At 40.1% G+C, this 16,985-nt stretch overlaps 2 protein-coding genes across 3 annotated transcripts in view; one reads left to right on the top strand and one right to left on the bottom strand.

Moving 5' to 3' along the window:
* The window catches only part of REEP3 (receptor accessory protein 3), a 96,223-nt gene extending 89,110 nt beyond the window's left edge, over positions 1-7,113 (bottom strand). For both annotated transcript variants that reach the window (XM_059397503.1, XM_059397505.1), the window contains exon 1: positions 6,944-7,113. In XM_059397503.1, the coding sequence (XP_059253486.1) occupies positions 6,944-6,975 (32 nt within the window). In that variant the 5' untranslated portion in view covers positions 6,976-7,113. The remainder of the gene's footprint in view (positions 1-6,943) is intronic.
* The window catches only part of JMJD1C (jumonji domain containing 1C), a 323,818-nt gene continuing 313,522 nt past the window's right edge, over positions 6,690-16,985 (top strand). Inside the window, exon 1 of the mRNA XM_059397500.1 lies at positions 6,690-6,787. The gene's annotated coding sequence lies outside the window, so the exon portion shown is untranslated. The remainder of the gene's footprint in view (positions 6,788-16,985) is intronic.

The following is a 16,985-nucleotide window of genomic DNA, read 5'->3' as shown; positions in this document are numbered from 1 at the left end:
AGGCACCCCGGTACCGCATTTTAAAAAAGATTTTATTCTTATTTTATTCATTTGAGAGAGAAAGAAAGAGAGACAGAGAGGACAAGCAAGGGGAGGGGCAAAGGGAGAGGGGAAGCCAACTCCCCGCTGAGCAGGGAGCTCCAAGAGGCCTGGGGCTCCATCCCAGGATCCTGAGACCAGTGACCTGAGAGAGAGGCTTAACCAACTGAGCCAGCTGCCCAGGTGCCTGTCGCACAGCTTCTAGTTCATTCCCTCCCATACATATTTTTCTCCTCTTTTCATTTAAGAGTAATTCTCAGCCAGTGGCAATTCTGCCCACTAAGTAACATATGGCAATATCTGGAGCCCTTTTTGGCTGTCATAACTGGGAGGTACCAAAGGCATCTAGGGAGGGAGAGGCCAGGGATGCTGTTAAACATCCTACAGTGAACAGGACAGGCATCCCCAAGAAAGGATTATCCAGTCCAAAATGTCAAAAGTGCGGATTAAGAAACTTAGCCATATTTAAAAGATCTTCAAATGAAATTAAAAATACTTTGCATATCATTATGAATGGCCATATAATATTCTAACATTAGCTAGTCTGTTCTTAAAATCTTTTGCTAGTGTTCAATATTTCCATCCCAACTGCTGTTTTCTCTGTTCACAGTCTCTTAGCAAGTACACTATTTCACCTGATTTTCAGTCTTAGTAGCCGCTGTAAATTTCACATGACTGAAGCTGATAACTTTATTTCAGTAATAGGGATAAAAGTATGCATAAACTCTTAACCATTTTGTAAACATGAAGACATTTGTAACACAATAACTTTTACTTATAACCTTTTATTTAACTTTATAAATACGCAAAAGGGCTAATTTAGTGCAAAGGCATAATCGATGACATAAAAAGTTCATGTTCTGCTTAACAGAGACTCAGCAGTAGTCTTTTTCCACTTGACAAAACAGTAACATATTTAAGACATTTATTCATTTATTTTTAAAAGATTTTATTTATTTATTTTATAGGGAGGGACACAGAGAGAGAGGGAGCACAAGCAGGAGGAGTGGAGAGGAAGAAGCAGGCTTCCCTCTGAGCAGGGAGCCTTATGCGAGCTCAATCCCCTGATCCTGGGATCATGATCTAAGCAGACACTTAACTACTGAGCTACCCTGATGTCCCTATTTAAGATATTTAAATTACCCATTTATGCCATTATTATTATAAGATACTCTTTATTTAAACATTATAATCTATACCCAAAGAGGAGAATATAAAAATCTCCATCCTTAAAGGGTTCAAAAATGCAGTGGAAGAAGAAATAGTTAATATACCCATGGTCACAAAAAATGAACAAAAGCAAATTGTTTCTGAGATGAAGGCTAATAAAGGAATCTTGTTGGAAGTTCAGGCCTCTGCAATGAAAACAAGACCCAATAGTTTAGGATGTGTTTTCTGTCTTAACGAAGGAAGACAGAAAAGATGATCTCTTAAAGGGCATTCATGACAAATTATATTTTTAAGCTTTCAATGTGCTAAATTTCCTTGAAAATCTTGCTCCTATTTACGTTATTTCTCATGGCTTAAGTGTAATTTCTGTAAGTATCCTATTCTTAGACACAAATTCTAAACACTTCAGTTATTCACATGATATATCTCATCAAAACTAGAAAATAAAATCTACTTTAACCTAATTAAAAGATGATAAATTTAGCCATCACTGAGATTTTATAACCATTTAAAAAGTATGTAAAGCTCCTATCAAGGGAGAAAAATATCACTTATAAATTGTGACTGTCCTCAAACTTCCACAAGGATTTAAAAATTACTCAAGATGTTTTTCATTAATCCTACATGATCTCAACACACAAAGGGGAGAAGCAGGATGCTATTAGAATAATACTTTTAAGAGATGATGCTGGCTTGGACTAGAGTAACATAAGTAAAGGTGATGAAAACAGGGGGGATCCTGTGTATATTTTGAAGGTAGAGCCAACAAGATTTGCTGTAGGACTCAATGCAGTCAATGAGAGAAAAACCAGTATCAAGGATAATCCCAAGGTTTTTGGCCTGACCTACTAGAAGGACTAAGCTGTCATTAACTAAGCTGGTGTAGGCTGCCAGGGAAGCCAGACTGGGAAGGAAATGCAGAAGCTCAGTTTTGGGTATCTTAAGTTTGGGATGACTTTCAGATGTTTCCAACTGAAGTAGGCACCTGAAAATACGTATGACCATGAGTTCAGCACAGAGGTCTGGGTTGGAGATGTGAATTAGGAGAGTGCTCATAGAAAAGAGAAAAAAAAATCTAGGAAGTGAACTCCTGCACCTGCCAACTTTAAGAAGTCAGGGCATGTGGAGGAATGTGGCAAGGGAGACAGAGTAGGGAGGGCCAGTGAGTTAGGAAGAGTACGAAAACAAGGTTTCTTGGAAACAAGTAAAGAAAGCACTTCAAGGACACAGTGAGCAACTGTACCAAAAGCTCCTGATAAGTTAGATGACAACTTGGTCATATGGAGGTCACCTCTTGACCTAGAGAATAGGCAATTCAGTGGAGTGGTTGGTGGTAAAGCTGGTTTTACCCAGCTTTGGGTTCGAGAGTGGCTCAAAGGAGAGGAAGTGGAGAAAGTGTATATTGATTGTTCTTTTGAGGAGTTTTTGCTTTAAAAGGTCTCCAAATTAATCTAATTCTATAATGAGAAAGTAGTACTTACCAAATGTCTAGAGTAATTATTATTCTATATTTAGAAGAAAAAGAAATCACAACGTAAAAAATGAAGAAGGTGAACTGGGTTAAGACTATAAATCCTCTTTACAACTAAAAAATAAAATATCTAAAGAAAAGTGTAGATGGAGAAACATTTAAATCAAATGTGATTTAAGGTTAATTAAATAAGGAGCTCAGACAGACAAGTAATTATCAAGTATCCAAGAAATAAATGGGTAAAGTACATACAGAATATTTGTACAACAGGAGATACAAGAAATATCAGGACAAATATTAAAGCTTGCTAACAGTAAAATTCAAAAGAAAACAATTAGATCTGTCATATTTACTAAGAAAATATGAAAAAATTGAAATTCCCAAATCTGGCTATACCATGAGAAAGACAGTAATCAGACATTGTTGGTGGCAATGTAAAATATTTAACATCCTTTTGGACAGCAATTTGGCAATTCATATCAATAGTCATATAAATATTCATAGCCTTTGACTCAAATACTTCTCTTGGATATTCAGCCTAAGAAAATACTTAAAGAAAAAAGTATACATAAATGATGTTCACTGTACATTATAATTAACATTAGTTATGATAATGAAATATTAAATATGATCTAAAAGGAAAGTTTAAAAAATGAATGGTTATGAAAATCATGAATTTTGGCCTGATTACAGAAGAGATAATATATGATTTCAGAGAACACAGAAGATGCTTACAATATAGTAAGAATAATATAAAACTTTTTTAAAACTATACTCTAATTACAACTATGTCACCTACAATGAGACAAAGAAAAATGTAAACTGAAAAGTTAAACATTCAGTATGTCAGGACTATAGGGGAATATGTTCTCCCTTGTTCTGATAACAACTACTAATACTGAATATTTACCATGTGTCCAATGCTGGACTATAAACATTATGTATATGGAGACATTTAATCCTATGGGGTAGGTTGTAGCCAATAAATGGCATAGCTGATATCTGAATTCAGGCAGTCTTTCATCCTGATCTTAACCATATGATACATACCCAAGTAAGGAAAGTTCTAAAAGTGGGATTTCTCTCATCCTGTAAGAGTCATGTTTCAAAAGGTAAGGTATAGGTAATCACAAATGAACAAAATATCACTTGGTAATCTCAGACTACTATCCCTTAATGATTGCTAACTAACTTTTCAATCTTGCCTGCAAAGTTAAAAATGACTTTAAACAGAATGGAAAAACAAAACAAAATAAAACTATTTCATAAAATACAGAATGCTAGACCTGTACAAGAAAGTTCTGATTACTAGATCCCTTTACCTCTACAGAGAAAGAAACTGAGGACCCTAATTAGTGAGGGGCTGACTCAAGGTTATTCAGGTGGTTATTATAACTAAAGTTAGTTCTAAATTCCAGGTTTCCTGATGACAGTCCAATAATATTTCTTTCTACACTATCTTATTCCCCTCTCCCATAAGAAATATCTGTATCTATTATATTTTTTAAGTGCAGAATAAATGTCAGGCAACACATCTGGTGTTTTACATCACCTTACAGTAGTTTTAATACAACAGTTTTAATAGCAGTTTAATATTATAACCACTTTAAGAAGAAGGCAGTGAAGCTCGAATGAGTTTAGCACATCTCCCAGCAGCACGCAGCTATTAAGTGGCATCCAGATCTGATTCCAAAGCCAGTGTTCTTCCTCCGATATCTACTACAAGGTCTGGGGAGAAAGTGGTTATGCACACAGGCAGCTCTGGTTATGGAAATTCCTTGTGTTCCCTGCGCATGCCACCAAAGGTCCACTTTGAGAGAACTGTCTGATCTTTCTTCAGGCTCAGGACTCAGCTGGCTGTACCAGTGGGTTAAAAAGAATGTAAATAAATTCCATCTCCTGGCATGAAAAAAAGTTTCCAAGTGTGCATCCATCCTGGGATTGGGCTTTTGTGTCCCTATGGTACAATAAAGGGAGTAGAAAGCATTTAGTGCTTAGAGACTGAAAAACCCAGGAGCACAGGGGCAAAAGATAATGATGCTTATTATTCTTGACAATTGTGTTTTCTAGTCCACTAATGGTTCAATGGCTCATGAAATACAATTCTATAATTTTTTCTCCCTTTTTTCTTTTGCCTCACACTTCAAATTCCATAGATTCTAGCACTGTAGGCTTTAATCTCCTCTCTCCAGTTGTCTTCAGTGTTTCCTCATTTACAACCATCTCACTCAGCAAGGGAGAGAATCTTCCAAGGCAAAGCCAACACTGCCTAACACAATTTATCACTTTTTCCTTAAATTCCTTGAAAACAGGCCCAATTCTACCTTTCCTGCTCCCTCCCTCTCCAGTCCCTCAAGTTCCCTGTAACTTATCTGGGCTTACCCTCCTCTGTTTTGGCTCACAATGATCTCTTTATCTGGAATCCTTTACTCTTTCATCTTCGGCTGTCTAAATTCAGATGGTCCTCTAAGGACCATCTCAAATATAATCTCCCTTGTTTTTTGTTTTTTTTTTTGATTCTCCAACCAGATTTAATTCCCTCTTCATCTAACCCCTATAGCAGTGGGTGTAACTCTTACAGGACTTGACATTGTTATCTGTACTGGTATGAGTGTATCTGAACTGTCAGTTTCATTAACACTAACTTTTGTGTTATAGGTAGCACCTAGAAAAGACTTTCATATTCATAGTCAATGATCAAAAACAAAAATTTGAGTTGAGTAATGCAAACTGCATCAAAGTACTTCATGATTTTCTGTTAAAAAAAGAAAAATTGGCCAAAGGAAACCAGAAGTTAAAAAAAAATAGTACAGCTACTTCAATTACTAGGTGCAGAAACATACTTGATAGACAATATCTAGGTGCAGACACACACCTATTATACACCTGCTAGGTTAAGGAAGGTATACCTGTATTATGTAAATGACACTCATAAGGCTTAAAAAGGCTAAAAAAAAATCTGAAGACATATGTAGTATGTTTTTATTTCCCGATTTTTAGTTCTGTACACATGAACGCAGGAAGCTCTGAAGCTTTAAATCTAGAAACTGTAGGGAGGCAGGACAAACTTCATTAAGGCAATCAAATATAAATGTAGAGGGCTACTGAAAATCAGGTTTAACAGAGCTACTATGTGACTGATTCACTCCCCCAAAACCAAAACCAAAACTCGCAGAACATTTAGCTCCTTTTTCCCAGTGAAAAACAAAATATGAAAATCTGGTAATGTTATTTTTTCCACATTCTAAAGCTAATCGGAGAAGCCTGCTGCCTCACAAAAGCATTTCATAAAGGTACTGAGGTAATATTACTCCTACAGAGATCATGAATAATGAATCCACGGGCTCCTGGCTGTACCTACGTCATTGTTTACTTTGCGATTTTTTTTTTGAAGGGGGGGGGTGGTGAGGTGAGGAGGAAGGGAGAAAATCAGTTCAAATTGTAGTGAAACAAATACTTTTAGTGGAGTTGCGGTTTTTTTTTTTTTTTTAATGTACCTGTAGCACTTGTTGATAAGAGCACAGTGAAATTAACCGATAATTTGAATAAAGGCAACAGGCACCTGCAGCCTCTCAATCACTTAAGCAAACATCTCCGACAAGATAGGGCCAAATTCGCGATCTGGGCGAATAAACGGGCGTCACCATTCCATAGGAGCGTCTTTCTAGGTAAGCTGTAAATCTTGGGGCAACTGGGCTCTCTCCCAGGGATCTGAGCTAGGAGCGGTCTCAGGTTTTTAGACAAATCTCTCCTCCTACCACACGTGACCGAATGGCATTCTGCCGCTTAGAGAGACACCGCACCACACCAACCGCGGGATACAAAGGCTCGACGCCGCCGCCGCCGCCGCATCCTTGGGAGGATCGCCGGGCCTCCCGCGCTCAGCGTCTGCGGAGCTTGCGCAGGGCGCCGCCGCGAGGCGCGCCGCTCCCAGGCCCACAGGGCGGTGCCGCGCAGCGCGGGGAGCGCGCGCCTTCTGCCTAGCGCGCCCGCCCGACCAGCGCCTCGGGAGCAGGGCCGCCGCGCCGCACGCAGCCGGGTCGCGCCGCAGCCGCCGCCACCCGGCCTTCGTCCGCCGCAGGGAGCCCCGCAGCGACGTGGACCAGGGTGAGGAGGCCGAGGGCCCCCAGCCCCCGGGCAGGCCCGAGGCCGAGCCAGCCCACCCCTGCCCAGGCCTGGGCCTTCCCCTCTCCTAGCCCCTGCCCCTCCCTACGCCTTCCCCGGGGCTGGCGCGGGCGGCGGGGCGCCGTGAGCTGCACTTACACCACGGCTCTGGAGATCATCCAGGACACCATCTTCCCAGGGGCTCGGACCCCAGCTCGGGGACGGGTGGGCGCCGAGCGTGGCGGACCAGGCCGCCAACGGCAGGCCGCGCGCTCGCCGGCTCCTCGCGCTCCCCGGGGCCGCGCTGGCGCCCTCGGGAGCCGGGCCGGGTGTATGCGCGCAGCGGCTGGAGCTGCGCGGCGGTCGGTCCCCCGCCCGTCCCCGCCCGCGGCCGAGCTGCCGCCGAACCCAGCCGGCCCCGCCCCTGCACTCCGCTGATAGGCGGCGGCGGCGGCGGCGGCGCGGCGGCCGAGGCCGGGTCTGGGCGGCCGTGCTCCGGGGGCTGGGCGGTCGGGACCCCGGCCGACGCCGGAAAGCCTCGCGGCCCGGGCCTCTGCGTTCGAACCTCCACCTTCCTTCTCTTTACATCTCTGGGACGCCCAGCTGGCGTGGAGGGGAAGAGGGGGTGGCGGGAGGCCGAGACTGGGAACTTGCGGGTAGGGATTGTGATGAGGTGTGTGAAAAAATAGCAGGAACTCTGTGTCCGATTGACTCCTGAATCGGGCCCTAGAATCCGGGGAGGCAGGACTTTGAGATGCGTGTAGCCATATCCCGTGTCGCCTCCGTTCACTGAGGCCCAGCATCCTGGGCATCATCAAAGTAGGGCATTTTAAAGGAAACGTCGGGAGGATCCTTGCACAGGCCTCGGTGTATATCAGGAGTCTCGTAGTGCGTGGTGCAGTGCAGGGAGGGGCAGAGCAGGATGGCATTGGATTTCATGTTTGCAGCAGTGGGTGTATCGGTATCACTGCTTTGGGCCTCTCAGAGCAACATCTGCAAAGCCTGTTTTACAGACACACATCTGGGACTGCCAGATATTCAAAGTCAAAACTGGGCCTAGAATTCCTCACCTGCTCTGCTATACATTTGTCTTTATGGGGGGAGGTTGGGTTACTGCCTGCTCCTTGCAGTTCTTGCAGATAGCGTGATTTCAGGAGATAGGGTTTAAAAACAGTTTTTTTTGGTGGCAGTACCAAATTGAGAAACTGATTTTCAAGTTTAGTCTTGTCTTTTTTTTTTTTTTTTCCCCTCCTTCTTCCCAGTTCACAGGACAGTAAAAGGTAATTCTAATACTCAGGTGGTACAAAGAATAGAGGATGAAATGTCGGCTTCAAGCCTTTAATTAAAGTCCTAGAAATCAGCTTATTTTGTGACCATGTAATTTATTCTTTTTGTTCCTCAGTTTCTTCATAGTAAAAAGGGACTAATAATACTGTAGCTTACCTCTTGCCTTCCAAAGTGACATGAGGCGCTGCTAATAACATGTTTAGGAAGTTCACCAACTTGCTTGGAAGAAGATGGATGGCATGTATAAGATTATTCTGAGTTCTTTTAAGTTCCCAGGTTCAATAAATTTAGTAATACTATTTTTACTTAAGAATTGAGCCCAGAAGTTGGTTTCTACTTTAGGGTTGGGTTCTTTTTGTTATTTACTCATATTAAGATTATGTCTTTTTTAGTTTCAGGAATCTCGTTAATGAATATTTGTATTTGGAATCTTATTTTTGGCTGTTATTCAGCATTGTTTGGGGATCAGGTGTGTCACATTAGTACCATTAGTACTCTTGCCCAATAAAACTCAGACTCATCTGAATAGCACTTAAATCCATCCATGAACAGGTCCTGAAATGTTTTTACAACCTGAGTTTTTACTGCTTTCCCAACGCTTTTGGACCCCTAGCTCTCTTCTCTGAACCAAGTTGTATTTATATGCCCAGCACTTTTCCCCAGACTTAATTTTTTTTCTTTAATGATTTACTCTCCATTCTCTACCTATCACAATCTTTGTTTTTCAGAGTGCTATGCCATGGGATATCCTTGATTTTCTCCAGTGAAAATTATTCATAATTTTTCCTTGGCCCCCGTAATTTATTAGTTGAATTTCTATTTAATGCCTATTTCATTCCGCTTTATATTATGGCTATGTTTTACTGGTGTCTAATCTACTGGATGGTAAAATGTTTGAGGACAGACATGGTATGTTCGATATCTTTTGTGTTTTCCAAGGCTGTAGCATAGGATAATTGCCCAAGGGAAGTTTGAAAAGTTTGTTAGTATTGGAGCTTTGTTTAAGTTTGTTTGTATTGGAGCTTTATGGAATTTCAGCCATGTACTGTGGAAGTATCTTAAAGATATCTTTCTTGTGTTCTTAATTTGGGGGTCATTCATTCTGAATATTATTTCACTGCCTTCACTGTAATATATGCCTTCAGGGGTTGCTGAGATATGTAGGACTGTTGGCTGCTCTCAAATGTCCCTAGGCTGCTCTGTGTTAAATTTCATTTTGTACGCTTATTTTATCTTCAGACTCTTCCATATTCATATCACTTTTTGCTGTTCTCAATCTGGAACAGCCGCCTCCTTTATACATCTCAATATGCCGTGTGCTGGAAACCACCTGCCCTGTGCTAAGCACATGTTGTGGAATCAACCTTTACAACCCAAAAGGTGTAGGTAGTGTTTATCCCCATTTGGTATACTAGAAACTAAGGTTTAGGGGGCTCACTGCCAAGGACCATATAGTTCATAGGTGAAATAACAAACTAGTCCATGCTGCCTGCGTTTTCTTGACATTATACTGTGATAGTCAAATTGTGACTAAGGAAGTAGGTCCAGATGGGGAGTGCCCTCTTGGAGGAAGTTGGGAGGCAAGTTTTTTGTTTGGTGGTTGGGGCTAACCACTAGCATTTAATGGGTGGGGACTAGGGATGTTATACTTTTTGTAGTGCTTGGGCTACTGTGAGCAAAGATTGTTCCCAGGTCATATATGATTAGGAATATCCTGCCTGACATTTGTGTATTCATAATTATTGGACTCTAGAAACTCCATTTTACATATAAACTAATGGTTTTAACTGAGACTGAACTTTCCAGTCTCTGTTTCCACATGCAAATGTTGTGTGAAAGAAGATTTGTTTTGTTCACAACTTGAACAAGAGTTATTTACAGTTTTGGAAAATTGCATCACAGACCACTTTGCTGTCATTTTCATGTACTAATTACTTTTATATGTCTTCTAGTTCACTTTTGTTTCAGGATTAACATTGAAATACTTATAAGTTATTTTCATTTTCCTTTTACATTTATATTTAGGGTATATGGTTTTGTTTGAAATTGTTTGTAAGGAAGATTGTTATTAATTTCATTTCAGGGTGATAATGCAGAAGTTGGAAAATATTTTATGGAGGGGAAACACTGAGTCTGATAAGGTTCAGAATTCTTGGGCTAATAAGAGTAAATTCATCTGTTAAGGGCTCTCTTATGGAAAGTGCCCAGATTTTAGTACTATGTGTTTCTGATCTCTATGTATTGGGCTGAATCTCGGATGGTAGAGATCCTCTAGAGATCCTTTAGTAGGTGGCCATCAAAAAGTGCTTTGTGGTGTGAGGCAAGGCTCTAGAGACTTGGAAGAAAAAGAAATATATTACCTCTAGCCTAGAAGCCTTTTTTTTTTTTTTTTTTAAGGTTTTATTTATTTGACAGGGAGAGAGAGGGCACATAAGCAGGGGGAATGGGAGAGGGAGAAGGAGGCTCCCCATTGAGTAGAGAGCCTGATGCGGGGCTCAATCCCAGGACCCTGGGATCATGACCTGAGTCGAAGACAGATGCTTTACGACTGAGCCACCCAGGGACCCTTTTAAAGTTTTGTCTCATTTGACACATTTGAGATTATTTCTTTAAATACTAAATGGGGCGCCTGGGTGGCTCAGTGGGTTAAGCCGCTGCCTTGGGCTCAGGTCATGATCTCAGGGTCCTGGGATCGGGCTCTCTGCTCAGCAGGAAGCCTGCTTCCCTCCTTCTTCTCTCTTTGCCTGCCTCTCTGCCTACTTGTGCGCTCTCTCTCTGTTTCTCTCTGTCAAATAAATAAATACTAAATGTTTTTTTTCTTCTTCTTTTTAACATATATTATTAGTATTCATTTGTTGTACTGTGGAGTGTTTCCTTCACTGTATTATGCAAAGACACTTTTCTGTGGGTATTGAATTTAACATGGAGGGAAGTAGCATATTTAGGGCAAAGGACCTTTTATCTGTAGACCTATTTCTGCCCTCAATAATGTGATGTTTGGCAAGTCCTTTTAAATGAGGTTGATAATGTTATGAAATGCAAGGGGTTTTAAAACTTAAGGCTAATTAATTAGACTCTGTTAGAAGAATTGCTTTTTCTCCTACGTTTTCACTTAGTGTTCCTAGGAGATATGTAGAATGTGCATCTTCTTCGTGTTAAAGGAGTTCATTAGGAACAAAAAAAAAAAGAGTAGGAAAGTACCTAGGAGAGCTGGTAGTGAGAGCAGAATTACATGGTGCAGCGATAGTATCTAATTTGTGTAATTATTAATGAGTATGCCAATGGTACTAAATACTAGGTCATCTTTCCCTTCCTACTGGAGGAATATTTTCAAGTGCTTGAAAATATTTTTTATTTGGAGGAAGGCTAAAATTACTAAATGGGTTTGCCTTAACAGTTGCTTAGAAAATAGTTTGAGGGAGAGGATTCTAAAGAGAATGACTTAAAGGTGAACTTTTTCCATCTCCTGCCAGATGAATATTTCTTGTATTTTAGCCTATTTGCTTTACAGTATTATGGTGACAACAGAGGTCAAATTTGCCATCCGACATTGAAATGAAATTATGAAGAAAAGTAATATTCAAAATACAATAATCAGATTGTAGGAGAATGGAAAGATTAGATTCTGAAGAAGATGAAAGCAAAATATGTCTGTGATGGCTGGATCTAGGAACACACATTGTAAGGAATTGACAGTATCTGAAGTTCTTATGCATTTGAAGTAGTAGCTTTACTTACCATAATTAAGGATTTAAACAGAACTTTTTTCCCCCTTCAAGTTGTGTGTTTTATTCTGTTAAATGGCAGAAAAACACGTAATGCAAGCCGTATTTGGGGCACTTTCGCTATTCATTTAAAATAGAATGGATTAAATCATAGTTCCTAGTTTATTTTTTTTTTTTTAAGTTTTTATTTATTTATTTATTTGACTATGAGAGATACAGTGAGACAGGGAACACAAGCAGGGGGAGTGGGAGAGGGAGAAGCAGGCTTCCCACCAAGCAGGGAGTCGAAGGCGGGGCTCTATCCCAGGACCCTGGGATCATGACCTGATAATGACTGAGCCACTCAGGCACCCCTCATAGTTCCCAATTTAAAAATCAGGGTAGATCCATGATTTCAAGTATTGTTCAGGTTATGGTATAATTTGCAGAAAGCTGAAATATTGGATAATTCCACCATGTATTTTTTTTTTTTTTTAGATTTTATTTATTTATTTGACAGACAGAGATCACAAGCAGGCAGAGAGGCAGGCAGAGAGAGAGGAGGAAGCAGGCTCCCTGCTGAGCAGAGAGCTCGGTGTGGGGGCTCCATCCCAGGACCCTGGGACCATGACCTGAGCTGAAGGCAGAGGCTTTAACCCACTGAGCCACCCAGGCGCCCCCACCATGTATATTAACCAGACCTTAAAATTTTTTTAATTGATGTTTTTGGGTGGTAATTCAAGGCACATGGAATAAAATTCACAAGGGTAAGCAATGAAGTTAGTCTTTTACAGCCTGTCTCCAGCTATCCAGTTCCCTTTACAGGTTGTCTGTATTGCCAGTGTTTTGTTTTTGTTTTTGTTTTCTGCCAGAGCAAAGTCTAGAAATACACAGTTATTATATATAGGCATTTAGTCTAAGATAAAGCTGGAGTTTTACATCAGTTGAAACATGATGGATTTAATTAGTAAGTGATTTTGTGACAGCCAGTCATTTAATAAAACCTGAAGAGAAAATAATTCCTGATGGATAAGAAAGTAAACGTAAAAACTGAAAGTTCCATAAAAATGCAAAAAGAATATATATGTGAAGGTAATGTGATCTTGATAGTGGAAAGGACTCTCAAAGCATGTCATAAAGTCAGAAACCAAAAAGGCAAATCTCATAGACTTAATAACATAAGGTTTTAAAACTTTTGTGCTTCCAAAAATGATAAAAATGGGATTTCAGGATAAATTATAAACTGGAAAAAAATATTTGTAAAATGAGACAAAGGGTTAATAATCTTACTATATAGTACAACACAACAAATAAAAATACATTAATTGAAAATATAATCTCAGGGATGCCTGGGTGGCTCAGTTGATTGGACGACTGCCTTCGGCTCAGGTCATGATCCCGGAGTCTCAGGATCGAATCCCACATCAGGCTCCCAGCTCCATGGGGAGTCTGCTTCTCCCTCTGACCTTCTCCTCGCTCATGCTCTCTCTCACTGTCTCTGTCTCTCAAATAAATAAATAAAATCTTTTTTAAAAAAAAGAAAGAAAATATAATCTCAAAACTTGGAATCTCTGGTTTCCAGTCTAGTATGTAAAGAAGGAGCTTAGGAGTTGCCATTCTATCCTAACAACAAGTAAAAAGCTGAACTAAAAAGAATCAACTCTGTTTAGATTCTTCAGGGAATTGAAGTCACAGGGTAAACTGCTGCCCTGAAAATTGGAGTGAAAGGAAGATACAGGGAATCACAGCTTACTAAAGCAGAAACCTCTGCAGCAACCAGTGCCAGGGTAAGAAAGCCTAAGCTATAATGATGAATCTGATGCTAGTGTGAACAACTCTTTGAGATTTAGAAACTGTAAGAGAACCTAGTCATGGGGGGAACACTGGTAAACTCTGGTGAGTTTTACCTTCAGGAGCTCTACCAGGTCCTCACAATTAGTATTGGAGAAAAATATCCTGTGTCTCAAGCAGAAGGCAGGGGGAAGGAACTATTTCAAAACAAACCAGAGGGGGGCACCTGGGTGGCTCAGTGGGTTGAGCCTCTGCATTCGGCTCAGGTCATGATCTCAGGGTCCTGGGATCGAGTCCCGCATCGGGCTCTCTGCTTGGCGGGGAGCCTGCTTCCCTCTCTCTCTCTCTCTGTCTGCTGTGATCTCTCTCTGTCAAATGAATTAAAAAAAAAAAAAAAAAACCCAGAGTATTCTACTTTTCTTAACAAGACAGGCTCTCAGGAGAAACTATTTTAATAGAGCCTAACCGAAGTAGGGGAAGGCAAATACCCAACATCAGCCAGCTCTAGTCTCCCACCTTGGGTAGGGGAAAAATCCATTTGAGCCCATCTAGCCATACATGTAGGGAAAGGGAAATATGTAACTTCAGCTATCCTGTCCCATCTCTGGGGAATGGAAAGGTAGGGACTGAGAAGCATTGATGAAGTTCATAGTCCAGTGGTACCAGCTCACTGAGAAACTGACACCTGATCATAGGACTGGAAAATGCTTCCTCTAAACACCACCATACCACTACATTACTAAAGACCTATTTACCACAGCTCTATAACCTAGTGTATCATGTCTTTCAACAAAAAATTACAAGGTGTACTCAAAGACATAAAATACAGAGACTGAGCGATTATTAGAACTAGAGTCAGATATAGAAGGAATATTGGAGTTACCAGACCAGGATTTTTCTTTTCTTTTTTTTTTTTTAAAGATGACTAATAAGGTAAGGGTTTTTTCCTATAAAATACATGGGTCAGGAAAGCAATCTCAGGAGATACTGAAAAGTGTTTTGAATTAAATGAGAATGAAAATATAACATCAAAAAAGTAGTGCTTAAGGAGGAAATTTATAGCATTGAATACATGTATTAGAATAGAAGAATGTTCTAAAGTCTACCATTTAAGCTTTCATCTGGGGAACTAGAAAAGGACAAATTAAATTTGAAGTAAGCAGAAGGGAAAAAAAAAAAACCAGTAAGAATTAGAGCAGAAATCAGTTAAATTGAAAGTATGAAATTAGAGAAAATCAATAAGCCCAAAAGCTGGTTCTTTGAAAAGATCAATAAAATCAGTAAGTATTTAGCCAGGCTAACTTAATGAAAAAGGAGGATACAAATTATTGATCAATTGTGAGAGAGAGGACATCACTACAGATCCTGTGGACTTTAAAAGGATAATCAAGAAATTCTGTGGACAAATTCATGCCCACAAATTTGATAACCTAGATGAAGTAGATCCATTCCTTGAGAGTTGAGATACTCTGCCAAATTTCACACAAGAAGAAATAGATAGTCTGAATAGCTCTGTATCTATTTTTTTAAAAAGATTTTATTTATTTCTTTGGCAGACAGAGATCACAAGTCGGGGGAAGAGCAGGCTCTCTGATGAGCAGAGAGCCCTATGCAGGGCTCCATCCCAGGACCTGGGGATCATGACCTGAGCCAAAGGCAGAGGCTTTAATCCACTGAGCCACCTAGGCACCCCTCTGTATCTATTTTAAAAATTTGAATCCATTAGTAACCTTTCAAAACAAAGCACCAGGCCCAGATGGGTTCATTGTTGAATTTTACCAAGCATTTAAGGAAGAGATTATACCACATCTTTATAGTCTCTCCCAAAAGATGGAAGGAGAGAGAATAATTAATGTTCTGTGAAGTCAGCATTTACCCTAATATCAAAACCAAAGACATTACAAGAAAACTACAGATCAATTATCTCTCATGAACATAGATGAAAACAACCCTCAAAATATTAGCCAATTGAGGGGCACCTGGGTAGCTCAGTGGGTTAAAGCCTTCGCCTTCGGCTCGGGTCGTGATCCCAGGGTCCTGGGATCAAGCCCCGAGTTGGGCTCTCTGCTTGGCAGGGAGCCGGCTTCCTCCTCTCTCTCTGCCTGCTTTTCTGCCTACTTGTGACCTCTCTCTCTCTCTCTGTCAAATAAATTTAAAAAAATGTTAAAAAAAATTATTAGCCAATTGAATCCAACAATGTGTGGAAAGAATTATACATGTACAGCTAAGTGGAATTTATGCCAGGTATGCAAGGCTGGTTCAGCAATTGAAAATTACTTAATATAATCCATTATATCAACAGGCTAAAGAAAAATCAGATGATTATAACAAAATCTAGAACCCATTTGTGATTAAAAAAAACTCCATAAGGTAGGTTTGGAGGGGGAACTTCCTCAACTTGATAAAGAACATTTATTAAAAAACCTACAGCTATGTGGCTCAGTGGGTTAAAACCTCTGCCTTTGGCTCAGGTCATGATCCCAGGGTCCTGGGCTCTCTGCTCGGCGGGGAGCCTGCTTCCCCCCTCTCTGACTGCCTCTCTGCCTACTTGTAATCTCTCTCTGTGTGTCAAATAAATAAATAAAATCTTAAAAAAAAGCCCCTACAGCTAATATTAGTTAATGGAAATAAATTAGAAGCTCTTTAATAAGGTCAGGAATGAGGCAAGGATGTCCCTTCCACCATTGCTTTTCAACCTCATATTGGAAGTCAGAGCTAATGCACTTAAGGCAAGCAAAGGGGGAAAAATGAGACTGATTGGGAGGAAGGGAGGGGGGGAAATGAAACTTTTTTTAGTGGTTTTATTTCTACATGGTTATCTAAGTAGAATATCTGAAAGAACTGACAAAAAATTCCTAGATTAGAAATGATTATAGTAAGGTTGTAGGATACAAAAGTCATTGCTATATATGCTATACATATAGCATATATAGTACATATATATATAGCATATGTAGCATATATATAGCATATATAGATATAGGTATAGTTATATACTGTCAGTGGGTAAATAGGTATAGATATATACCTATATATCTGTAGGTATAGATATATACTGTCAAATTAAAACAAGATGTTACTACACACTTATTAGAATTTGAAATTGAAAGCTCATTGCCGTTTACTTTAATGCCCCCTCCTCCCCATGAACTACTGAGGTATAAATCTAACAAATTACTTATGAGATCTGTAAGAGGAAAACTAAACTCTGAATGAAGTCAAAGAACTAAATAAGGGATATTCATGGTTAGGAAGACTCAATATTGTCAAGCTGTTAGTTCTTCCCAGCTTGATCTATAGATTTAATACAGCCCCAATCAAAACCCAGCAGGGAATTTTGTGGATATTGACAAACTGATTCTAAAGTCTATATGTCAAGTCGCAAGACCCACAAATAGGCAACTAATTTTTAAAGGAGA

The sequence above is a fragment of the Mustela nigripes genome, chromosome 4 (assembly GCF_022355385.1).
Source record: "Mustela nigripes isolate SB6536 chromosome 4, MUSNIG.SB6536, whole genome shotgun sequence".
In the NCBI taxonomy this organism is placed as follows: Eukaryota; Metazoa; Chordata; class Mammalia; order Carnivora; family Mustelidae; genus Mustela; species Mustela nigripes.
This window is presented reverse-complemented; position numbering and strand designations above follow the sequence as displayed.